The 27132-nt window shown below is 45.3% G+C and overlaps 1 protein-coding gene across 8 annotated transcripts in view; it reads right to left on the reverse strand.

The window, feature by feature from the left end:
- Positions 1 to 27132, reverse strand: part of ADCY2 (adenylate cyclase 2) — a 413092-nt gene that overhangs the window by 294581 nt on the left and 91379 nt on the right. For all 8 annotated transcript variants that reach the window (XM_045038986.1, XM_023239655.2, XM_023239653.2 and 5 more), the window contains exon 3: positions 2485 to 2646. In XM_045038986.1, coding sequence (XP_044894921.1) covers positions 2485 to 2646 — 162 coding nt within the window. The remainder of the gene's footprint in view (positions 1 to 2484; positions 2647 to 27132) is intronic.

Consider the following 27132-nt stretch of genomic DNA (forward strand, 5'->3'; position numbering starts at 1 on the left):
AGGCTCCATGCGGAGCACCAAGCCCAGCACAGGGCTCATTCCCATGAACCATGACATCATGACCTGGGCCAAAATCAAGAGCTGGATGCTCAACCAACTGAGCCACCCAGGTATCCCCAAACAAACATTAATACGGGTCCACGCTAAACAAAATGCACTCTGTCTTCAGCGGTTTATAATGTAGGGGGACACTGATCACCACTCATCAGCAAACCTCTTTCTTCATATGAAACCGACAGCCTTTCAGTAATTTTGCGTTAAACAATTATACCATGGCAGTATAACCACCTAATGTGTATCATCCTAATTTATGTACACTTTTCATCAACAGTTGTCAATGAAGTGTTTTTCTCCCATCACAAAGCAGTGCTATTTGTAGGTTACATGTCCAGCAGTGGCCAAAGGTGCTTAAATCTCTTTTCCTCATGACTTTGACATTTACCAACGGACCTTCCATTTTCAATCTGTCAGTGTATCCTGCCTTTCCCTGCCCTCGGCATCATTGTGAAATTACTTCTGAAGAAAAGGAAAACTGACGTTCTGTTCTTCTGCTTCCGTTCAATGTTATTCTTACATGGAATCATTTGGAATGAAAAACTTTTATTCTTTTTTGCTCTTCCAGAATTATCCTATCTCTGGCTGTCCACTGATAAAAATTGTTTTTCTTTGGGTGTTTGGAAAATTGAGTAACTGAATGTTTAAGATTACATTCTTTCCCAATTTTTTGAACTTGCAGAAGAAAATAAAAATGCTCTGAAAGAAAAGCAAACTCACTACAGTACGTAGTGACCTAGAATACATCAGATTCTCGACAAACCATTTATTCCCCCCCCTCCGCTTTTTTTTTAAAACCCATTTGATCCTTACAGGCATGTATCTTAATCCTCCTTTCCAAGATATTTTTTCTATTACATCTGCCCCAGCAGACACTGTATTTATTCATGAAGGGGCCAAAGAGATAGGTACGAAATGTTCAGCGGATGTGTTCTAGGGTAACCTAAAACCAGGAAAGTGTTGTAAGCCCTGACAACAGGCTTGAGTGCCCCCGTGTCTGTGTGATGAGGGCTTTCCCGCAGTGACTGTCATAATGTCAGCTGGCTCAGCTGATCACATACCCGTTCCTACTGCAGAAACAGACCCACCCACCCCCCCCCCAAGCCCCACTCCAGGGAGACTGGAAAAATGGAATTTATGGGAGAGAGGAGACACATCCCATAAATATCTTCAAGGGAGGCTCTGACATGCGGCGCAAGGAAGTAAAAGCTGGGGCAGAGCCCCTACAAAAAGGAACATTCCCCCCGCCTCTTCCCAGGCGCAGCTGCATTGTTTCTTCTTTTCATAAAACACCACCTTCGTTCCTTCCTTTGATCCGTTACTGACGGGTCGCCATCTGGGCCTCGGGTGGTGCCGGCTACTCGGGCCAGTGGCAGGGAATGCGTGCGGGCACGTGGCTTTGCTCCACGTCTGAACCAGTCAGCGGGAACCTGGAGCCCACCGTGCAGAATCGGGGCCAGGGTTCTGACGCTCACCCCGTGCCAGCGAAGGCTGTCTTTCAGACCGCTCCGACTGAACGCCGGGCTTCACAGGAGCTCTAGGAGAGGAATGTTGAGAAAAGGGATCCCCAGAAGGCTTTCCAGCTAAGCGGGATTTCCAGACACCCAAGGATAAGCCTCCGGCTCTATGTCAAGTTTCCAAATGAAACATTCCACCGAGTGAACGACAAACGGGTTTCTCAGACCCCACAGGGCTCGTGTGATCCGTGTCTAAACCCCCACTTTCAATGGCAGTGCTGTTCCTAACCAGTCCTCTCACCCTCGGCGTTTTTACACCATGGCTGCATTTCTTAAATTTGATTCTAACAGAGCGTAATTGAACATACCTGTTTCAAGTAAAAAAAAGATACTTAGGGACAACTCCAAACCACTGACCCTCATGTTTATGGATGTGCATAGCAGGAAATCAAGTCACTTTTCAAATGCTTTTAACTAATTAAACACAACGGCTTCTTCGAAACCCCACTTACTAGCAAAGCTAGATTTGCTGTCGTAGCATTTGAAAGATTTATTATTATTTTTTTTTAATGCCCACGGACCTTCCAGAAGATCAGGAAATGGAGATCTTTCCCCCTCTGTAAAGAGAGGGCTTTATCGGATATGAAGGTGGGGGAGAATTATGAATTTAACTGTGTAAGTTATTTTCACTCTAAAAACAGGGTGCCAAATTCCAATGCATAGTAAGAACAGCTTTGAAGCATCCACAGTCGTACGACCATCCAGCAACCAGCAAAGTGGAGCGACCATCCGCAACATTCGCTGTTGCTGACTGCTACGTGCTGATGCTGCTGCTGGAGGTGGGGTGTGGCTGGCTCCCCACTAGCAACACACAGCCACCTCGGGCACCTGCCGGGTACCCCAGTCGCACCCCGAACAGGTGCTCGGCACCCCTGGCACCCAGAGGTGGGGGTGGGGGGCACTGGTCACCCACCTGCCAGACCAGGTGCTCCTTGGCCCCGGGCGTTGCGGACAGGCAGATGCTCAGCACGACGGTGTGGGAGGAGGCCGTGAGCACGCTGGCGATGATGGCGTCTCGCATGTTGAAGGGGAGCATGGTGTATACCACGAAGATAATGAAGAGGAAGAAGGACACCTACGGGAGAAAAAGAGGGAGAGTCAGCAAGAGCGCCCGTCCCCAGTGCTTCTCTCCCTTGCCCACGAAAGGCTGCACAAGACGCCGCGAACTGCACCCGTGTAGTTTTGTGTTTTTCTTCTTTAATATTTACTTATTTTTGAAAGAGACAGAGAGAGACCAAGCACAAGTTGGGGAGGGGCACAGAGAGAGGGAGACACAGACTCCGAAGCAGCTTCCAGGCTCTGAGCTGTCAGCACAGAGCCTGACGTGGGGCTTGGACCCATGAACCGCGAGATCGGGACCTGAGCCAAAGTCAGACCTGACTCTCTGATCTCTCCCGCGAGATCGGGACCTGAGCCTAACCGACTGAGCCACCCAGGCGCCCCGAACCACAGTATTATGAGAAAATAAGACAGCACATTCAAACAAACCCAATGGATTACAATAAAGGACTAACTCTTGTGAGGGGGACGAAAAAAATCATTCTTTTTCAAGATTTGAGTATTTCCAACTTTCATCCCCAAACTACTGCAGACATTAGGTAACTCTGAGCACTCTCTGGATCTGGATGCAAGCCGGTCCCCAACTCCTCGGGTTTAGTATCTGTGCTTCCAAACACACATCTGGATTCCTGAGCTATGTCTCCAACTGTGTCGGGAGATCCCTGGAGGGTGGTCGGGTTTCATCTGGGGGAGCTGACACCAAGAGGACCGAGTGGTGTGGACGTGTAACAAATTGAAACGGCTCAGAGGTGGTTCAGCTGTTATCAAAACCACTTGGCAGGTTCTCCAAAAGTTAAGCCCAGAACCACCTTAGGACCCAGTGACCCCGTTCTTAAGTACGTATCTTAAAGAACTGAAAACAGGCATTCAAACAGATACATGCACACACGTGTTTGCAATAGCACGATTCACAACAGGCAAAAGGCAGAAACCACACAAATGTCCACCAGCGGATGAACGGATACACGGCCTGTGGCACATCCATGCAATGGGATACTAGTCGGCCAGAAAAAGCAATGACGTACTGAGATAACATGTTTTAACACAGATGAACCCCAAGAGCATTACGCTAAGAGAACGCAACTAAGGCAAAAGCCCACATACTGTAAGGTTCCATTTGCACAGACTATCTAGAATAGATAAATGAACAGAGACGGGCAGCAAACTGGTGGCTACCAGGGGCTGGAAAAGGGCGTAGGGGAAGTCACCACCTGGTAGGCGCAGAGGTCCCTTTTGGGGTGATGACAGACTTCCTGGGACGGGATGGAGGCGATGGTGGCAGAACACCGTGAATGTACTGAATGCCACCATATTCTTCCTTTTAAAATGGCTAACTGATGTTATGTGAACGTCACCTCAGTGAGAAAGAAAAGCCACAGGAGAGCTTACAGAAAGATTCGGAATGGAAAAGGGAATGGCTTAGTAGGTAACCGAACAGGCTGTTTTTGGCAAAAAAGCAGCAGAGACAGAAGAACACTGAGGGGGGTGAAAAGGTGATAAATCAAGTGGGGAAAGAGCCCAGGTCAGGGAAGCAGGAGAGCTCCGCCCCACAGCTCTTCGCTCAAGAACAAAAGGGAAGCTAAGCAAGGAAAGAGCTCGTCCCGCGTGCAGAGTGACCCGTGTTGCATGAGGAACCCCAAACCCCAGCACAGCTGGAAAGACAGGGAGACACCATGCCAGCTCTTCTGCGGGGAGTCAGGATGTGTCTTCGCGAGAAGGACCTGGGCACCAGGCGCTGCTCACGGTGGGTCTGAAGACAGCAAGGGCTGCACACTGGGCCCAGGCTTGCCCCTCTTCCTGCATGAACAAGGGGAGCCGCACCACAGGTCATGATCAAAAAGTAATGGTCACCATTTCACTGCCCAGGGGTCTGCGGTATAAGCCCCATGGGTACAAGCATCACAGACAAAAGGGCATATGGAAGATCAGGGGCGCAACCTAAAAAGAAACTTGGACCTCTCAAACATGCCCCTTCTTTTTCTCCCAAACACCTGCTCATTGGACAAGCAGGTATGAAGCTTCTCTGAGGTTCTGGAGGTGGAGGACAGATGCAGAATCCTGGCTCTCAGGCACTTGAAAGTCACGTGTATCAGCCGTCACTTTACAGCTGATGTATCCGGAGAGAAGGGGTACCCAGCCCCACTCCAGCGAGACACTGGGTGAAGTCCCTGGGTCATCTTCTCTAAGATCCTGCAAGTTCAAGCGTCTCAGAATAACAGCCAAGAAGAATCCTACCAGGAGTGTGAAAACGAATCCGGGAATCCCCCTTAGGGAGCTTTGGTTGGGTATGGCCCATCTGTTCTATGCCCACTCCTCCTAATTCAGTCTAGTCATAATGGACTTCAGGCCAAAACATATGGGCAAAAGGATCACCATGGCCATACTATTTTGCTGGTAAATGCTTTTTTATTTTACCTCTTTAAAAAGACTGTGAAGATGCTTTTCATTCATGTATTATTATACAGCATTCTACACTTTCTATTCCATATATGGAATGGGAAAAAAATATGTTAGACAGTCTATGTACCAAAACACCTAGTATTGATGGAAAGAAACCAGGCGTTTCTTCGGAGGGACCTTTCTGAGCTAGGTGCCAATCAACCCAAGCAGACTGGGGCAGTCCCCTGCCTCCACTTCCCAAGAAGAGAATATACAGAGTGATTTCTTAGAGCCCCAAATCAGATTTCAAAACTGCCAAGAACCAGCACACGCATTTAAGGAGCACTCAGTGTACAAGTGCCTTCTCCACTCTTCAATAGTTGCATCCTGCTTTCTAAAAGGGGTATCGCTGACCCAGAGAAATGGGAAACTTGGCCAGTGTCTCCCAACCAGTCAGTGTCAAAGCCCAAATAGCAATCCACGGGTTTAATTCTTCTACGTGTTCTTGGTAAAGAGTTTGACCAAGACAAACTTTCCCCTGATAGGAATCCCATGAAGCTGGGATTCATGGGATTTTTCCCCTGATAGAAATCTTTCCCCTGATAGAAATCCCATGAAGCTGAAGGTCTAACAGAAGACACACGTGCACACAAGACATTCTTGCAAGTCTGACGTGGAAAGACAACAGCTCTTTCCCCTCCTGCTAAGACAATCACAGGAAGTGCCCGACATCTTGGCTCAGATGCTGAACTCTTTCAGTAAGTAGGACCGATTTTTAATGATCATTACGAAATTGCTAATGTTTCAAGATTTGTTCATATTTCCTTCATTTCTATACGCTTAACTTTCAGTTTGTGTTTACAGACTGGTGGTTTATGATAAATGGTAACACACAACAATGAACATTTAACAAAATTGTCAGTTAGAGGGGAGCCTGGGTGACTCAGCCGGTTAAGCGTCTAACTCTTGACTTTGGCTCAGGTCATGATCTCACAGTTCAGGAGTTTGAGCCCCATGTCAGGCTCTGTACTGACACGCAGAGCCTGCTTGAGATTCTCTCTCTCTCTCTCTCTCTCTCTCTCTCTCTCTCTCTCTGTGTGTGTGTGTGTGTGTGTGTCCCTCCCCCATGCTCACTCTCTCTCTCTCAAAAGTAAATAGATAGATAATTGTGCATGGTCATGGCTTATTGAGAAAATTAAATTTACTTTGGAATCTCTACTATAAATTTACAGGAAATATTTTTAATCCAGACACTGTCATTTCTACACACGGCATTAATGAAAATCCTATTTCCTACAAGAGGTATTAAATGATTATTTTCAGGGGCACCTGGGTGGCTCAGTCAGTTGAGTGTTGGACTTTAGCTCAAGTCATGATCTCACAGTTCTTGGGTTTGAGCCCCTGCATCAGGCTCTGTGCTGCAGTGCAGAACCTGCTTGGGCTTCTCTCTCTCCCTCCCTCTGCCCCCTCCCCTGCTCACACTTGCTTGCTTTCTCTCTCTCTCTCTCTCTCTCTCTCTCTCTCTCTCTCTCTCAAAAATAAACATTAAAAAATGGTTATTTCAAGTATTAGAATTGACAATTACAAAAAAGAGCCTCTCTTAAACAACTACAGTTTTCCTCTAATGCAAAACCCTGCAGTTCTTTGAAATTACCGTAACTTTTGAACAGCTTAATTTTGGACAGCTTTAAAACTCTAACATTATTTCAATTATTTTACAGTTCAGCAGACATTTTGAGCTTTGAAAGGGAAGCACACAGAAAGCTTATCTGCATTAACCAAATGGAGAATAGACATTCTGTTTTCCAAATACAATTACTCCTGTTAAGTGTTCATTTTTAGATGACAAAATGAATTTTTTTAAAGGTCAATTAAGCAAGCTGTATTAAATCAAGTTTTGAATTTTAGTGGCAGCATTTCAGGAACAGCACGAGGTGCCCAGAGAGCCTTCCACAGGCTGGACGAGGAAGAAGAAAGTCAAGTGTGGCTGCAAGCCCCACATAGGGAACAGTCTTCACTTCTTATTGCTTCCAGAGGGCTCTATTTTTCCTTTTAGCCTTCTTTCCAAAGCAACTTCAACTAGGGCCATATGTAAAACCAAAATGGATTTGGCACATCTAAAGAACGTGTGGGTTAAAAGCTCCAAAAAGGCGAATGCAAGCACTTGGGTTTCCATGTTCCCATGGGGACATTTCCATGACTGAGACCCTCCCTGACTGTATCTCTGTCCGGAGGCTGAAGAAAGGGGAGCCACCGGTGTGATTACTGAGACCCTGCACAGACCCCTGGATCAGCGTGACATTGGAAGAGGTGAAACTCCTCCCCAAAACACCCGACTGAAGTGTTTCCCTTAACTTAGGCCGCCATTTGCCTTTTGTGAGACATCCACATCTTTCTCTCTGGGCTACTTGAACCTCAAGCGCTGGAAGTTTCCAACCAAGTTAAGAGCTTCTTTGTTATGTTCTTAAACCTATTCCTCTCGCAGGGTAACGCAATCCTGCCCACGATGTCTTTGTCCCCAACAACCCAGGTGCAAACTTGTAAGCCTCGCCGTTGACAATTCTTCACGTCCACACTCGAAAACAATGTCTTCTTACTTTAGGACCCCAGAGTCTCGCATCTGTTTGTCTGCGCTTCTCCACCCTTACTTCCACGAGGCTCATGACCTTCCCATCTGTTAAATACGCTTCCATACTTTTCTCTTCCTCCTCCCCATCCCCCGACAAGGGAGCCAGAGTGCATATCCTTCCTCGTTTTTGCCAGTCCCACCCCATTCTCCATGCTTCTGGTAATCATTAGGACTCATCACCAAATATTTCTAACTGCCTTCCTTCTGGGAACATAGTACCAATGCAGTGAGCATTTTCTTTTAAGTCAGAGGAAGCCATATGACTTGCTTTGACAAATGAAGTGTGGGAAGAAGACATATGTTATCTTTTGGGTAGAAATTACTGCACAACTTACCAAGCCCCCACCCCTCCCTGGCAATCATGGAAACATGATGTTGGACCTCCTCCCGAGCTTCGTGTCAAGTGAAGGGCAGATTCCCTCAGCTGACCCACACGGACCTGTGTTCATTTGAACCTGCCATAATCCTTTGTGGCAGTAAGCCCCTGGGACCCCAAGCACAGCTTGGGTGGTCCTGACTGACACCAAGCTCATACAACACACACACACACACACACACACACACACACACACACACACACGAGTTTTACTGATGGATAGATTAGATTCCTTTATATGCATTACTCTGCAATTTGCTTTTAGCACTGAATTATACATCATGGGCGTCTTTCCAAGTCTGGAGATGTGAATATATGATTTACTTTTTACCAATTACAAAATATTCCACAGTAACGGATGCACCAGATTTTCCTTGCACTAGCGTTTCCTTACTGCTGATCATTCATGGCAAGTCAGGCGCCCCTTATCCAACTGCTGTGGTAATATTCTCATGGATCTCCCTTTCTCCAACATTCTCCTTTCCCTAATCCAGCCAACATACAGCTGCTAGATTCGTGATGCTGAAGACACAGGTCCAGTTGGTTCCTTCCTCGGATGAACCTTTCCTCTGGCTAACCCCTGTGCTCAGAACTCTTCTCTTCAAGGGCCCTCACGGTCACAGAAGAAAGTGGAAACTACATGGGCTGGAGGTCAAGACTCCCCGGACTGGCTTTTCACCTCTTCCTAGAGCCACTTCAAGGACAAACTTTTATCATCTCTCCACCCACACTCTCCAGCTGCCCCCATCTCATTCAGAGTCCAGGTCCTGCCAGTGGCCACCAGTCCCCAGATGTGGCCTCCTGGGGCCACCTCCCCTTTACTCCACCCACTCACTCCTTCCCTCCATCTGGCCTCCAGGGCTGTTTCTGGGGTCTGCCCAGAATGCTCATTCCGGGGTGCTCTGCCCATGCCTCCCCTGCCTGGCTTCCTCGCTGCACTCGGGTCTCTGCTCACTGTTACACTTTTAAGCATCTCTGCTCTTTTGGGGGACACAGTTCAAACCACAGTATCAAGATCATGCCGTAGATCAGACCAGACTTTCGATTTCAACTCCTTTCCCTCCATTTTACATCTCATACGCCATTTCCACGTGGAGGATAAAGAATGAACTTCACAGTTATTTACAGTTTATGAATGAATCACAAATCATTTCATACAAATGATTTTTTTTTTACTTTTTTAAACGGAAAAATTGTTGCAAACATGGAGAAGAGCTGAGGTACCACTTAAGCAACGGTTAGAAAGACACAGAAATGGTCCTAACCTGACTCTACATAGATCTGGTCTTTGACTACCCAGGTCCCTGGTGCAAAGTCCGTGGATGTTCAGAGTGTGGTTCACGTTTGTTTCAGAGTTCAATGGCAAGCAGAACGTTCCCAGACGTGTCAACAGTAGCTTCAAAGATGGAGCTTCCAGTTTTTCCATCCAAATGGTACCCCAGCGTTACTGTCCTCACGCAGCTCTGCCGTCTAACCCCACTTCCCCGAGCACACACAAGCAAGCACGATCAGGAAGATAATCAGGATTACTTATGTAAATCGCCATGGTTCTGTTGAGGATACACCATCTGAGAAACATTTTCTACTCTTTTATGCTAATAGCGCTAAGAGAAATAACATCCCAGTGAACATACGTATTTTATAATCAGAAGACGAGCTCCTCGAATTGTTCTCTCCCACAAATCTCGGAGAAATCAAAAATAGCACAGTGTTGAAAGTACTAGCTTAATTTTCAAAGACAGAGATTTCACTAAAAGCCATAGGAATTATACCTGCTTGACTGGAGCATGAATTGTAGTTCTTTTAACGCGGTCGCTTGTTGTTTTAGAATACGACTACAAATGCCAAAGTTTCGCAAAATTTCCCAAGGGAAAGAGGGAATTCTTGGCTGTATCGATCTAACTGAGCATTCTGGAAGTAAATTCTAAATATGAACAAAACTTGTCTTTCTGAATGGTACCCTTCCACCTCAAAGGATTGCTGGCTTTGAGAATATCTATGCCACTATTTAGGAGAATTTACATTTTTGTCTGGAAACAACTAGCAAGATATTTAGCCAGAAGTGTGCTTTAACTTTCCTCTTAAGTTTTTGTTTCAATTCCAGTAGAGTTAACATACAGTCTACTATCAGTCTTAGGTGTAGAATTTAGTGATTCAACATTCCATACAACACCCGGTGCTCGTCACGACGAGTGCGCTCCTTAATTCCCCCCCACCTGTCTCACCCACCTCCCCCCACCCCTGCCGCCCACCTCCCCTCTGGTAACCATGGGTTTGTTCTCTGCAGTTAAGAGTCTGTTTCTTGGTCTGCCTCTCTCTCCCTTTGCTCTTTTGTTGAGATGCAAAATGATACTTACCTTTTCATCTAGATTAGTATTTTCTTTTCTGTTATCGATCATACTTTCTATAAGGACTGGAGTCACTGTTCCATTTCTTAGTACAAATATCACAACTGTGCAAACAGCCTTTTCTTTAATTGGGGGCCCTCAGTCATACCAATGTTTAATGCTAAGACATCAGTGTATGTCAGGCTTCTGTGAGTCTCTTTATGATTACTCTTTTTAGGTTTATCTTCTTCCCCTTTCCCCTTTTTCTTTCCCAGGTCCTCCCAGTGGGGAGGGTATGCACTTGCACATCTGTGTCTATATCTCTATATGTGTGTGCATATACACATACAGAGAAACACATGTATATTATATACATATACACATATACATATATGTTCCTATATGTAATCCCTGTGTGTGTTTGCATGTGTATCCATATACAGACTTTGGGGAATCCACATATGCCACCCCACTAAAATCCCATCAAACCTCAGCTCTGGTATCAGTTAAGAAGCCACCTCTCCTCCGCTTAGAGACATAGGCTTTCCCACAAGTACGAGTCAAGGGAAGGACGGTCTGCTCCACAGAGGAAGTCTAGATCTCTGACTGAGGTTGAATTCAACACAATTAATGTCATGGATGCTTCCAGATGCTTCTGGAACTTTCTCAGGTTCCATTCTCTTTTCAACCACTCTGGCTTCCCAGGGCCTCACACGACTTTACACGGGTCTATAGGCTGAGCACACTGTCTCAGTCCTAAGATCTAATTCTGAATTTCATGCTTATGCACCACAGTAGATTACACAAACACAACAGCCAAATCGTCATTAATACTATTTACAGGAAAGCATTACAGAGACTCTAGATCATCAGAAGAGGCTCAAGTATGGGGAGCAATTCTCATTACACAGACTTGAACCCTCCAACCTCCAACCTTTGTCCTCACATTCTCTCCCATCTCACTTAATGAAACTTCTAGTCCCCAACCTAGGAACTATTGTTAATAATTTTCTGTTCCTCGTTCTCTTGATCCTTAGAAGACATCCTGAATCCGCCTACCCCTTTCCACCTGGGGCTACACCTCTAGTCCAACTCATACGATCACCTCTGGATTCTTGCAAAAGCATCCGCCTACACTAGTGTCCTCTAGAATGAATTTCCCACACAAAAGTTCAAGGGTTTCTTTTAAAATTGAGATACAATTTACATATGATGTGTGCGCTTAAGGTGTACAACACGATACTTTCACACACTGCAATACAGTTACCACTTCTAGGTACATATCCAAATGAAATGAAAACAGGATGTTGAAAACTCCCGAGTTCGCTGCAGCGTTATTCACGACACCAAGAGACGGAACAATCTGAGCGTCCATCAGTAGATACATGCATGAAGATAAGAGATACATACACACAGTGGAGTATTTTTCAGTCATGAGAAGGAAAGAAACCCCGCCCTTTGAAACAACATGGATGGACCCTGAAGGCATCATGCTAAGTGAGAGAAGTCCGAAAGAGAAGGGCACTGATGATTTACTGATACGTAGGGCACCACATAGATGTAGAATCTAAAATTTGAAAAAAAAAGCCACCCTCGTAGGAAGAGTAGAACAGTGGTTAGGATGGCAGGTCCGTGGGGAAATCTGCAAAGGGTACGAACTTGCAGTTAGAAGTTCGGGGAATTGAAAGCACAGTATGGTGATTAAGCAGCAACTCAGTATCACACGTGTCCAAGTTGCTAAGAAATCAGACCTTAAGTGTCTTCCCCACAAAACAGGAATGATACTCCTGGGCTATGATGGAGCCATCAGGTAACATGTCACGGTAATCAAAGTGACCTTTTAACACGTTAAGACCAGCCACGCCACTCCCCTCGGTGTATATCCCGCCACTGGCTTTCTGTAACACCGAGGATATGAAACACGCAAAGTCCTCATCCATGCCAGCGAGGGTTCCTCATGTTCTGGCCTGACTGACACCTCCAATCTCCTCTCTCACCAACTCCCATCACCCACATCCACAGTCCCTCCATACTGGCCTTCTCGCTGGTCCCTGAACCTCAGGGCCTTTGCACGTTCTGTTCTTCTGCCCCTAGTGTTCTTCCTCCACCCTCCCTTGGCTGGCTTCTTCCTGTCATTCACAGCTCCCCAACTCAAACACCACCTCCCCAGAGAGAATCCACTGATCCCCCTACTGACAATATCTCCCCATTCATGCCCTAGCGAATCACCTCGCTTTCAGTTCTTCGTATCATTATTGGAATCGGAGCATTTACTTTGATAGTTTTCTAATCCTTCTTTTCCGTCTCCCCCATGTAAATGCAGGCTCACAGGGACAAGGGCTGCGTATGGGTGCTTCCCTGCACCTGAGCACAAGACCCGTCACATAAAAGACCTCCGCAGATACTTGCAGAAGGAAGGGATGCAACACGGCGGGTGCAGTGACACACGAAAGCTGCGAGCAGGGAAGCCCGAGGCAGCTGACCGACGACGAGAGGCGTGTGCTCGGGGAGGTGTTAACCCAAGGGCACTCCCCAGACGTGCATCAATCCCACCGCCACCTGGCGGGTCGCTGGACACCTCTGGTTTTCGGCCCAGCTCACCTCAAGCCCTGAAGGGTGACAAAGATACGGGAGACTAGCAGACATCACGGCCACATACTCTTCATTCAAAGACCCACACAAGCTGTAAATAATTAAAACCACTTCGGCGCAAGTAACAAAAACGAAACCCACTTCCCACTGTCAATCTTGTAAGTGTCTGATGACCTCTGGCTGGGTGGATATGTGGGCTCACGGTCCATGCGGCACAGGGGACACAGGCTTCCTCGGCACTTCTCGGTGCTCCCTGGACCAACAATGACCTTGAACTGTCCTTTCGGTTGTGGAGCTCATACGCCTGGTACACCACGGGTACGCCTCGCACCTGGGCCCCAGCTCACCGGGTAGCTTGTCAGAAATACGTGCTCTTGGGCCCCGCCCTGTGTGGATGGATTTGACTCTCTACTGTAATCCTGTTCCGGGGTGATGTGCGTGGGACCCACGCTGATCCCTGAAAGGCTGTCATTGGGTTCAATGGTCAGTCACTCGTCCTCTGGTGGCCGTCGCTGCAGGGAATTAGCAATATTCGAACCAGAAAGACCCATGGGACAAGGGAAATGTATGGTCAAAGTCTGGTGCTAAACACCTACTGAGTTAATCAACCAATCAGTGAACTGCGATGAATAATTTCTTGTCTTTGACCTGGTTACCAGATTTTATTTCTTGAGTCCTCCATGCCAATTTTATTTTTTTTAATAGAATTGTCAAATTGGTTTCCATAACACCCAGTGCTCATCCCAAGTGCCCTCCTCAGTGCCCATCCCCCAGTTTCCTCTCCTCCAGCCCCCCATCCACCCTCAGTTTGTACTCCATACTTAAGAGTCTCTTATGGTTTGCCTCCCTCCCTCTCTGTTTGTAACTTCCCCCCCCTTCCCCTCCCCCATGGTCTTCTGTTAAGTTTCTCAAGATCCACATATGAGTGAAAATACAGTGTGGAGGTTCCTCAAAAAATTAAAAATAGAACTACCCTACGACCCAGCAATAGCACTGCTAGGAATTTACCCAAGGGATCCAGGAGTGCTGATGCAGAGGGGCACTTGTACCCCAACGTCTATAGCAGAACTTTCAACAATAGCCAAATTATGGAAAGAGCCTAAATGTGCGTCGACTGACGAATGGATAAAGAAGATGTGGTTTATATACACAATGGGATACTACTTGGCAATGAGAAAGAATGAAATCTGGCCATTTGCAGCAACGTGGATGGAACTGGAGGGTGTTCTGCTGAGTGAAGTAAATCAGAGAAAGACAGATACCAATTTGATTTTCAAACGAAGACCAGGATTTAAAAAATACATATATTTATTTCCAGTGTCATTTCCACTAAACAAGCAAAAAGGCCCAGATCCACATCACACACCTTCCTCTGCGTGGTCCCTACTCCACTCTGCTGACGGGAAGCCCTCGTGTCACAGGAGAAAACGGAGTTGTCCCAGAGTCATCGGAGAGTATCCCTCAGTCAACCCTTGAAAAGTTCAAGTAGAACCCCATCTTTCTTACCAAGAAAAACATACTTAGAAATCCTTGGAAATGAACTTTATACTATTCCCAAACCTCCTTTATGGCCATAATTCAGAATAAAACTTGGGGACACCTTGATGACTTAATAATAGAAAAGCATTTCTACCTCCTCCACAGTTAGCTTCAGCCAAGATTTCCCAAGTATCAACCCCATCAGGATAAAATACGAAAACATTTCTTCAAATGCCTATGTTATTAGGCAAAAGACTATGTTCTTTGACAGAGCTGGGGCTGCAGAGAGTAATGATGAAATCATGAATCACCGCGTACCTCTCAAGTTCCTCTGAAATGTTATTCAGAGTCAGGGAGACCGATGGAACCAGAGGAGAAACAGTAGCTCCCACTGTGCCTCTTTTCATTTAAAGGAAGTAGGAGGGAGATCATAAATTTTAAAAAGCTTGAAAAAAAGAACAGTAGGATGTAAAAACCCCTACCTCCTCAGGGAACAAAGGCAGCTGACTGTCCGCCCAGCCCTCCGTCTGGTGGGAACCCTGACGTGGTTTCCTCTCCTCGGTCCTTCTCTTCCTCCTGACTCCTGGTCTGGTTCTGGGCATCCGCCTATCTCTGTGTGCCATTTTCACCTCTTCACTCATCATTCGTATTCATGTATCCCCTAGCATTTTTTTGAACTGTACACTATATAAGGCATTTGATTAGCTATGACAGAGAAGACACTTGAAATGGCTTGGAATGAAGGCCAATTTCCAAACGTATCCATTTACTTCCCTTATCTCCTTCCCCACCTCATAGTCACATAGTGACGGCAGAGTCCGTCTGTAACTCTGGTGAGTTTAGAGTGAAAAATCGGTAAACTTCCCACCAGCAATCAGCAAACCACCACGTATGAATGTGGGCTACCGTCTTCATTGTGAAAGCATCTAAGCTGTGCTCCTTGGGCCTAAAAAAATAGTGTAGTGTTTCCCCTTACATTCCTCTTTCCCAGAGCATCTATTCACATTTTTTAAAGATTTGTTTTGGATAATGATTACTTGGCCAAGACAAAAATGAGAACACAAAGCATTCCTGAATGCTCCTCAGTTAGACAGGGTTTCCTAACATACCAGAGGTGGCAGAATACAGTATCTGTCCACAATTCTTCCTCTCTCCTTGGCCTGGCCATGGAAATCAGCGGCAGTCTACACCCTCATCTGATTGACTTTGGACTTGGCCATGTGACTTCCTTCAAGCAACAGAATAGGGGCCGACAGCCTGCCACTTTCTAGGAAGCCTCGATTCACGTTTATGCCAGCCCCCTTGGTGTTTTGGTCTTCCACAATGAGGAGGCCATGGTCCAGAAGGACACGTCTCTCAAATGGGTCTAGATTGAAGACATACGGAGCAGGATCTGGACCCAACTCAAAGTCTAGAATCTATCCTATCTGTTTGGCCCGGTAGGGTCCAGACAAAGTCAGCCAACCCACAGACCGGTTAGGATGAAATAGGAAATATGCCATTATTCTATAAGCCACTCAGATTTAGAGGTTGCTTGCTATTCAGCATTCAGAGCAGAAACCTAACGTAGCCATCCGCCATCAGAAGTGATTTGCTACGGTAATGAAAACCTAAGATACAGGTCATTTCCTTTGGGACTCCCAGGAGTTGTGGCCGTTTCAGCAAAATGGTAACTCGTGGCAGAATAATTGGTAAGTATGGCTTCTAAGAGAGCCATTCACCACAATGCCCAGGTTCCACAAGGTTTTCAAACTGTGTGATCAAGTCTTTAGAAAGAGCAGAAGAAATGAGAAAAAGTGGGGATGTTTGCCAGAAATATCTCTGAGTAGACAGAAAGATCATCATCCAACCTGAAATGGATATGTTGCCTAGCTCAATACACATGACGAGATTTATTCACAGGTATTTTCTGATTTTACGACTAGGAAAATCAAGGTGCTGAAGGGTTAAGTATTTTGCCCAAAGTCCTAAAGCAGCATAAAAGCAAGCCATAATCTTCTGCTAAAGCTAAAAACAAAACACATTATTCCGCCATAATCCCTGAAGGTTAATGGAGCACGTGTTATTCAAAATAAAAAGAACCTTCAGAATCCATCTGCCCCACTCAAAACAGCTTGTTCCAACACCGGAGTCCCTTTTTGTAAAAATTATTTCTCTCATCAAATGCAAAGAAAAAAACCAGCAAGTTCATTTGGAAGCAATCAGGCAAAATGTTTGTTAGAATACATCCACTGATTTTTTTCTACTTATATGATTAGGAGAAAATAATATGTTCTTTGGTGGGTTTTTTGTTTAATTATTACTTTTTTTTTCTGAATGTGATAAACAGCTTTCTCCTTTCTGACCTTAGATTTTCACAAGTGACTCCAAGGACACGGTCGTCTCTCAGCGGCCCCTTCTTTGAGCGAACCTGAATGCTACAATCCCACCCTCCGTGTGAAGAACTTCCCATCCCGCATTACCGTTCAGATAACAGTAACTTCACTCTCATTACCGTTCACATTTAGATTATACAGTACGCTGCCATTAACTCAGCATTTATTCCGCGGTCAAGTTCAAAGACAGTCACAGGCCGAGGTAGCCAGTGCTGTAAAACAGACTTCTGTGCCTTCTGCCTTCTGTCAGTAATCCCAGGGATCCCTTAAAATAAGATACCCTGACAACCCCGAAACTGAGTTGATCCATCAAATATGACGGCACGCCGGCTCCTTTCAAACGAGCTGTTCGGGCAAAAGTAACCGCAGCCTTAATTTGTGTTCATCTTTTTCTTTCAGTTCTTCCACTCTTACCTCCATCCCTGAAGGAAGTGGGATGAGGAGATCTTCACTGCCTGGGTTCCCAGCAAATAATCACACAAGGTTTCCATGTGTTTTTTCTTTTAACTTTATTTATTTCGAGAGAGAGAAGGGGGGGAGGGAGGAGGAAGAGCAGAGAGAGAGAGAATGAAAATCCCAAGCAGGCTCCGCGCTGTCAGCACAGAGCCCGGAGCGGGGCTCGAACCCAAGAAATGTGAGAACGTGACTTGAGCTGAAATCAAGAGTTAGACGCTTAACCAACTGAGCCACCCAGGCGCCTCATGTGTTCTTAACCTTTAAATCACAGGCACATCTATAGAAACACCTAAGAATATTCGGCCCTACTCTGCGTATGAACAAGCCATGTTTTCCCGGGTACTTACTCTGATTTTATTTTGCTTTATTTTTTGACATTCCTCTAGTTGTTTAGATATTTTACTGAAGGCTCAACACCATACGAGGCTGAATCTATGGTGAATGGATTGTGCCATAAGCCAGAGCCACCTGATTTCTACATATGTAAAGGGAAATACGTACGAAACTATGTGGAAACAGGTAGACCGTGTAGAAGAAACAGTGTCCTGGAAAATCACTTCGAATATCCTCTTAGAAGTGCAAAAAAAAATTTCCACAAAGTAAGGTCCTCATAAAAAAAAATTTAGATGTTATATAAAAGTGCTTTTATTTATGTTCACTGTTTTGGTCTTTATGAATATTCATGCCTACATCCTTTTGAAACATTATATTTATTTAATTTGAAAGGCCAGTGCTTCAGAGGAGAAAAACTCATGCAGAGAAAATAAGTGAACTATTCATCTAAAAACAAATACTGTTTGGGGACTCTGGTTTAAACTTGTGAGTCAACATCTACATAAATCAACATTCAGTGGAGGAGTGTGTGTATACAATGGGCTCTTAATACAAAAAGACCCACCAAATTCGAAATGCCTTTGTCTGCCTTTTTTATTTCTTTTTCTCATTCTCAAAGAGGAAAATCTCAAAAGGAAGAATGCATCTCCTTGAGCTGTAAAAATGAATTATTTTAGTGTTTGCGTTGGCTCCGCGGGGCTTTCAGTTCTTGGATTACACAACTTCCTGCCACAGTACCCAATTCTAGCTCACCAGCAAGACGGTCACCCGGGTCCCTGGTGTTCTCCTGTTCTACTGTACCAACAGTCCTGTCCCATTTATCTGGGGCCCTAAGGCTTGAGCAGGATGTGGTCTTCCTCAGGATCACTTTAAAACCTCAGGGTTATTACGTTTTGAGCCTATGGCACTCACACTTTCACGGTAGGTACCAGGCTATTGAAAGACACATGATCCCACCCCCGCTGTCATGCGAACCGGGAGCAAACCAGACATCTTCACAGGCTCCGTGTCGCTCTAACGTCACTGCAAGGGCAAGAAAGTACCGTACGTATGATATTTATCTCTAAAGTGCTAATCCCACTATCAGTACCTAAATATTAATGAGTACACGTAAATTCCCAACCACAGAGGCAGCACGGTCTCGAGAGCGGCGCTCGGCAAATAAAAACGGGGACGTGCACACTCCGCACGTGTTCACGGTTCTATCCCTTCGAACATGCCTATGTTAAGACAGACGCAACGGGTTCTAATTAAAAGAGATACGTGATTCTAGATTCTGTGCAATTTCCTATTTGAGCTTCGTGTCTGGGCCCATTTTAGTTGCATTTTTCTGTTGCTGGTTCATAACTGACTTCAGCGCTGTCACCTAATGGCGGGGTCCCTCCGTCTAACAGGTGCCCCTAGACACACAGCACACCTGGAGCACCATGAAGACGCACGGCGAGGTGAAGGGCATGAAGTCAGAATGCTGAGGCCGAAACTGCCTCCAGAAACCTACCGGCTGGTGCTCGCCAGCCCAGGAGCCAAGGGAACTGAGCCAGACCATCACATGACAGCACATCTACGGCAAGGGCACAGCCCCAACTTTGGCTCAGCTTGCCTTCCAGGGACTCTCTCATGGTTTACAAACGCCCTTGAAGGGCACACACGGGCCAAGTCAATGCGTGTTCACACTGCTCTTCTAAAATGTCTGTAGTATCCCTCGTGCTGTTCTCGCTCCTTGAGACACCATCGCTGCCTTTGTCTAAACGGGTTCAATTTACTACTGACCTTCAAGGTTTGTCTTTCTTCCACTGCTTGGCTGGGCTTCTCGGGGCTGGAACCATGCTCCCCCTTGGTCTGCGTGTTGATAATCATCAAAGAGCCCACATAACTCGTGAGAGCCCTATGACGCAGCGCTGTTTAGGGGAGAAGGAAACAGAGGCCACGGAGACAGGCGGCCCCCTTCCCAGGTCCACCCTGTCATGTGGGGTGAAACCCTGGAGGGCTGGCACCACAGCCCACACTGCCACACTCCCCCCGCTGGCCTCTGAGCTCAGCCTTCAACTTCCGCGTGGTCACTAAATTGATAGGACTTGAGCAGTAAGGCCGTCTAGCTTCAAAGTGCATGTGGACTGGGGCGCGTGGCTGGCTCAGTCAGTAGAGCATGTGACTCTTGATCTCGGGGTTGTGAGACTTAAAAGTATCTCTTTTAATTTCTTTTTTTTTTTTTTAATTTTTTTTTTCAACGTTTTTATTTATTTTTCAGACAGAGAGAGACAGAGCATGAACGGGGGAGGGGCAGAGAGAGAGGGAGACACAGAATTGGAAACAGGCTCCAGGCTCTGAGCCATTAGCCCAGAGCCTGACGCGGGGCTCGAACTCCCGGACTGGGAGATCGTGACCTGGCTGAAGTCGGACGCTCAACCGACTGCGCCACCCAGGCGCCCCTCTCTTTTAATTTCTTAAGGTAGAGACTACTTAAAATCTTTAAAGTTCACATGTATTAGCAACCACCAGGAAGATTAAAAGAGATTTATGTATGTAAACGACTGGTTTCTTGTTGTCTACTGTTCGCTTGTTGGCTTATGTGTGCGTCTTTTGCGATGCATTTTAATTACTATTTTGCACGCAATTTTTAAATTGGTAATATCTAAGTATAATTGACATACAATGGCTTTTTTAAGTTTATTTATTTATTTTGAGACAGAGAGAGAGCAAGGGAGGGGCAGAGAGGGAGAGAGAGGGGATCCCAAGCAGGCTCCGCACTGTCAATGCAGAGCCCGACCGACGCAGGGCTCGAACTCAAGAACAGTGCGATCATGACCTGAGCTGAGACCAAGGGTCAGATGCTCAACTGACTGAGCCACCCAGATGCCCCTTGACAAACAATGTCGTATCAGGTGTATGACGTGTTGATTCAACAATTCCGTACATCACTCAGGTAAGTGTGGCTACCATCTGTCACCAACGTTATTACAATATTACCCACTGTATTCCTGATGTTGTACTTTGCATCTCTGTGATGTATTTATTTTATAACTGGATGTCTGTCCCTCTCGATCTCCCTCCCCTACTTCACGCCTCCTCCCCACCCCATCCACCGCCTCTCTGGCAACCACCGGCTGTCCTCTGTGCTTCAGAGTTTGTTTTGTTTAGATTTCACATCTGAGTGAAATCAGACAGTCTTTGCCTTCCTCCGTCAGACCTACTGCACTTAGCATACCGCCCGCAAGAGCCATCCATGTTGTCGTAACTAAGTTCTGTATTCCACAACTAACTGCGTACTTCTCAGATGCTTTTAAAATCTCAGGAGGAGAATTTTAAGAACAAGGAAAAGCACTTATGACAATGTCACGAACCCAGGGGAAACCAAAACACAAATACTCTGGGTACAGAAGGGAACCAATGGGATCAGGTGTCATGGTATTTATTCGCTCATTAAGCAATGCTGACCAAGCACCTACTGTGCGTCCGGCTTTGTCCTCCGCACGGGATACAGCGGAGAGCAAAGAGAGTGGAGTCTGGCTCCACAGGCCCCAGATAAACTGGCTTCCCTGACCAGCGGGGACAGGTGCTTATAGATGATACTCAGGGGGTGCCAGGAAGCCCAGAGAAAGGACGGCTTTATCCTGGAGAAGAATCCTCCAGGGAGAAGGGCCATGAGAGCAAAGCCTGAACATGACGCAGATTATTCATATAAAATGATTCCGGCTTACTGACCTCCAAATACGCTGCATCATTTCCATGGTGCCAAGCACGAAATATATTACCACGTGTTGGTAAAAGCCCATTGAAAACCAGGGTCATTGACTCTTTTACTGCAAAGCTTCTAAGAAGCTGCGAGAGAAATGAATGGGTGAATCACAGCGGAAGAGGAGCTGTAAAACTATGAACCCATAAGACACGAGCACTCCCTTGAACGGTCTCTAACGAGAGTATACGTGCATGGCCTCCAAACTCAGTTTCCTGTATCTTTAGCCTCTCCAGTTGATTTCTGAGAACCGCATCAGCCCTGGAGGGCAAAGAATGAGACTGGAGTCAGAAGAGACAGTGATGCAGGGGAGGCTGCCCGAAGCCCGTGTCCTGGCCAGGCAGCTGTGGGAACTCTACGTCATCGAGGTGCGAGAGGCAGCGTGAGACGATAGGTCCCGTTCTTCCCTCTCTGTCCCGAGGGAGGGTTGACAAGAATGCCCTGGGCAGGGGCTTCTGCCTGGCCTCACCCCTGGAGCTCTGGTGGGAAGTAATTTGGGGATGGCCACAAAGTAAACTGCGTAGTGTGATCAGGAAGAAGGAGGGCAGTTCGACTCCAATGAGCTGTGGGTGGTCCTGAGCATGAATGACAGTTTGGGGATTTCTTCTAATTATTATCACTGGCCATCAAGAAATGTAGATTTAGCCTCTGTTCTGTGATCACATGTACATCAGGAACCAGAGAGGGGCTTTTCGTTCCTCCAGCAGCCTGGTCCTGTCTCCAGGGAACAGTTACAAGTGTGGCTGTGCCTAGCTTCTTCTCCTGGGTGCACCCACCATGTTGAAGCTGTGTCCCACCCAGTGAAGGGTGCCCCCCAATGTAGGAAGGGACTCTCTGTGCCTGGCTCAGGCTATCAGTAAGCATGAGGTCAAAATGTTACAACACTATGACTGATGTCCCATGCCTCTCCCCTGCTTTGGGCATCTTCAAGCCAGAGGACCAATCCTGAGAGCTAGGGGTGCAATCCAAGACTACTGTTGAGATTGGACCCGTTCTGTTTTGAGCCCACTTTTCAACATTGCTTGGCCTAGAAATCTAGAGCCTGCCTGCGAGGCCCACAGTCTTTTGGATGGTACCATTTTGTTTTTCTTTTGGAGGAGAATATCAAGTTGTTTTGTCCCTGGATGAAAGGGAAACAGACCTCATCATCTCTGGATGAGGGGGCGTAAACATCTGCTCGGATATCACCATCATCCCTCAAAGTCTCTCACCAGCCACTTTGTTTCCTAAGAATTTTCTTGAATTTTTGTTCTACCTCAACACTACTCAATTTCTTCTCAAACCCAGATTATTGAAAAATACAGCATTTTAGCTTACATTCAAAAAGATCCATGATTCTGACCAAAAAGCATTGATACCTCAATGAGTGAATTTCTTCTGTTGGATAACAGCGTCATTTGATAGCTCAGAGTTGCTGATTGTTTGAGATTGTTCTACATGCTTAAGTGTTTCCACTGAGTTTCCACTCTGCATGTACGGATGGTCAGGACCTCCGAGGAACCAGCCAACTGTGACATTAGCTCGTACATGCCTTTCCTCACATGGAAGCCGATACAAGCACCGAACAGAACATCACACCAAGATCCTCAGCAGGAAGTCCCATAAGGCAAGAAAATGGGGACGCTCACTTTAAAAAAAAAAAAAATTTATTTCAAATGGGCTATTACGTGTGAATCAAAAATCTATAAAAAGATGTTGAAAGTTTTCTAAAAGAACAACATAAAAGTAGAATTCCTTAAAAGTAAATTTCTTAAATGTTACCATTCCAACTACTCAGTCTCTCAACTTAGACTGCTTACTTCAGAAAAATGTATTTACTTATTAATTAAGCACGTGTTGATAATTTTCAAATATCCTTCCACCTCAGGCCTAGGATCTAGAATTTCTCCAAGGATCCCGGGCTCCTGAAGGGAAACAGTACTTGGGAATGAGGGACTGGGTACCAGCTATGACTATTAATCCATTTTTTTTTCTGGTCACTGTCTGTAAGCACAGCTAGGAAATACACATGTAAATATATATTATAAGTCACACGTTCATGGGGATTCCTCCAATTTGAACCCACGACCGCATCATCCTTCCTCACTGCTCAATTCATATGTGTGTCTCCCTTCTCCATCAGTAACCCTGGTCTCTAACATATCAGTATGTTTTTTCTCTCCCTCAATACATACTCTTAACACGATCTTTAGAATCACTGTGTCTGTACAATTGCCAAAACATAAGCCAAGTATGGTCCAGGATGTATTTCTGGTCTTTCTGTTCTTAGAAATTTTCTGTAAAGATTATACCGCCGTAGAACTGTTTTAGAAGCTACTGTATTGGGGCACCTGGGAGGCTCAGTCGGTTAAGCGTCCAGCCTCACCTCAGGTCATGATCTCCTGGTTCGTGAGCTCGAGCCCTGTGTCAGCTCTCCTCCATCAGTGCGGAGCCCGCTTTGGATCCTCTGTCCTTCTCTCTCTGTGCCCCTCCCCTGCTCACGCCCTCTCTCTCACAAAAATAAACATTAAAAAAAAAAAAAGGTGCTTGTATTAATTTGCCTTTCTGTGTAGCTATCAATATGGTAAGTCCTGAGGTTAATTTCAGAGTTTGATTTTTTTCTGCCTTTCCAACTTAACTTTTGAATACATACTTTTAGGAACAATATTCAAAACAATAGATAAAGGAACACCCGGAGAATTTTCATGGATGAACGCACTTCAGACGAAGATAAATCTCTATTATAGGGGGTTGCATTTAATTTAGAACTCTAAGGATCTACTTGACCGATTATTTGGTTTGGATATTGTTTTATTTTTTTAATGTTTGTTCATGTTTTGATTGAGAGACGTGGGGGCAGAAAGAGAGGCGGACAATACGAAGCAGACTGCAGGCTGTCAGCACAGAGCCCAACACCGGGCTGGATCTCACCAACCATGAGATCATGACCTGAACCAAAGTCGGACGCTCAACTGACTGAGCCACCCGGGCGGCCCCTGGTTTGATCTTATTTTAAGTCTGTTTGTCTATGTCTCCTTGCGTGTCCTTTGCCTGAATGACAAGCTTTTGCTTCCTGCAGATGGTTCTTTTCTTATCCAATCTGGTCTCTTATCATAATAACATCCCCTCCCTCTTTCACTCTTTGCCATTAATTAGTGTTACCTTTGCCTCTTCCCCTTTGTAAAATTTTTAATCATCTATTTTTTTAGGACCGTTTTATATTTACAGAAAACATAGTACAGAGTTCCCATACAGCTCACACCCAGTTTCTCCTAATTAGCATCTTATAATTGATTGGTAAGCATCTGTTCCACTTAATAGACCAATATTCTTATAACACTGCCAACTAAAACTCAGAGTTCACTCAGATTGTCTCAGTTTTCACCGAGTGTCTGTCTCCCTTCTGTTCCAGGATCCCATATTACATTCCTATGTCCCTTTTCGGGGGCAGTTACTGAGACTTTTTCTGGTTTCTGATGAGCTTGACGGTTTTGACGACTACTAATAAGGCATTTTACAGACTGTCCCTTGGCTGAAACTTGTCTGGTGTCTTCTCATGATTTTGCTGGGGTTATGTGTGTTGGGAAGGAGACCACAGAGGTGGACTGTCATTCCCATCACATCACAGGCAGGTGCCATCCACATGGCTTATTGGTTGATGTTGACCTTGATCACGTGGTCAAGGTCATGTCTATCAGGCTTCTCCACCACAAAACCACTCTCCTCCCCAACCTCCCCACACTGCCCTCTGGCAAGAAACTACTTTGGGCAGCTAACACCTGAAGGGTGAGGACTAGGCTCTTCTTCCTTGAAAGCAGAATATTTACATAAATGGTGTGAAATTCACCTGCACGGGAGAGGTGACTACCCTTCCCCATTTCTTTATGCATTAAATCATTTATTTAAAGGAGTGTGGATTTATGAATGTTTATTTTATATTGCAAATTATAATCCAATACTACTTTTATATATTTAGGTGTTCAAACTGTTGCCGTTTGGAGAAATGGCCGATTCTAGCACTGGGGCAGGAAATATAAGGATAAGCTTTGAACCTCTTCATGGAGCAAGTAAGTGCATAACAAGGACAATACCCCACAGTGACAGGCACATCACAGGGACACAGCAGGAGAGAGCAACAGAGCTCTCAGCCTTCAGCCTTCTGAACTGTTGGAAGTGTGTCTCTTGTAAAAAGCACGGAGTTGTGTTTTATTCTGTGAGCCAATGTTTTTCAAAAATGTAAGTGGGTTAAACCCATTTGTATTCAATGACATGACTGCTAGGTTATAATGTGGTCAAACAGTTTATGTTAATCTTACTGTGTATATTACATTTACTGGAGTTCTCTATTTATATGGACATTTTTCTTTGCTTTTTCATTATATTTCTTTGTGCTTACAAAGGTTTGTATTTTTGTTTAAGTGCTAGCTGCTACACATCACACGCGCGCGCGCACACACACACACACACACACACACACACACACACACACAGCCCTAGTCCTTCTTTTCATTACTGGGTTAGGTGTTATTTGCTTTGTCACCTTTAAATTATGTCCCTTGACTCTCTTTTATTAACCTAAGGAACAATCAAGGATTCATTTTATTTTCCCTTTTTTCTCTTTCTTCCCAATTGGTGAACCTTTCATTAAAGAGTGACATCCACACAGGAGTGCAAAATTCCTAATTGCACAGCATAATGGATTTCACAAAGCAGACAATGTTATATAACCAGAACCCAGAACAAGAAACTGAATCGCAGGCATCCAAGCAACCTGTGTTTGTGTCTCCCCTCCCCCGCCCAGCAACTGCATCCACAAAACTAACCATGACCTTGACTCCAAATGCCATAGTTTAATTCAGGCTCTTTTTAATCTGTATATGAATGGACTCCTACTGCATACATCCTTTTATATTTGGCTCTTCCTGACCAACACCACATTGGTAGGATTCATCCATACTGTCGAGTGTAATCACTGTGGTTCCCGAATTCTCCTTGTTGTCTAGCAGATAGATCACTGTGTAAATATACCATAATTGGCTAATCCTCTTCCTCCTAGTGGACATGAGGGTTGTTTCCTTCCAGTTTTAGGCTATTACCACCAAGGGCTGTTAAAATCATTCTTCTGCATATCTCCTGATGAATACGTTTATATATTTTCTAAAATAAACTGAGTGGAACTAACTGCTGAGTAGTGAGTTATGCATGTGTTGAACTGTACGAGACCCTCACTTGCTGTTTCCCAAGCGGTAGAAAAAGTTACACCACCGAAAGGAGTGTGTGAGAGTTTCATCGGCTCAATATCCAACCCACTTTTAAGATGTATTGTATCTGTTCAGAAAAGACAACATTTACGTATACTGCTGTTCCCTATTTGTCTTCCCTTTCAGGTTACTCTTAGTTCTACAGACTATCCATAAAGTTTGGAAACAGATGAAGTTGTCTTATTATTGTTGTTTTACAGAATGCAGATGTCCTAGCAAACACTGTGTGTGTTCACCTGTGCTTCCAGAGGTCATGGCTACTATGCAAAATTCAACATCCTCAGTACATATCATCAGTCCTGTTGCCTATGTGCCCCAGTCACCTTCTCCTAAATAAATCTTGTCCTTTAACAGAGTGCCATGAAAATTATAGTCTAGGGAGTGGCAACTAGTGCAATATAAAATAAGAAAGTGTGCCAGAATTAAGTTATTTCACTAAGGACCTTGTTTAGCTCAGCCAAACTTTTTCTGTTGTTTTGTAAATATGATTTCTTCACACAAGCAAGTGGTGCGTTGATCTGCTTTCTGGAATGGCTCCTTACCTCGCCATGAAACAACACACAGAGGGGTACTGCTCTAGACA

Source organism: Felis catus, chromosome A1 (assembly GCF_018350175.1).
Source record: "Felis catus isolate Fca126 chromosome A1, F.catus_Fca126_mat1.0, whole genome shotgun sequence".
NCBI lineage: Eukaryota > Metazoa > Chordata > Mammalia > Carnivora > Felidae > Felis > Felis catus.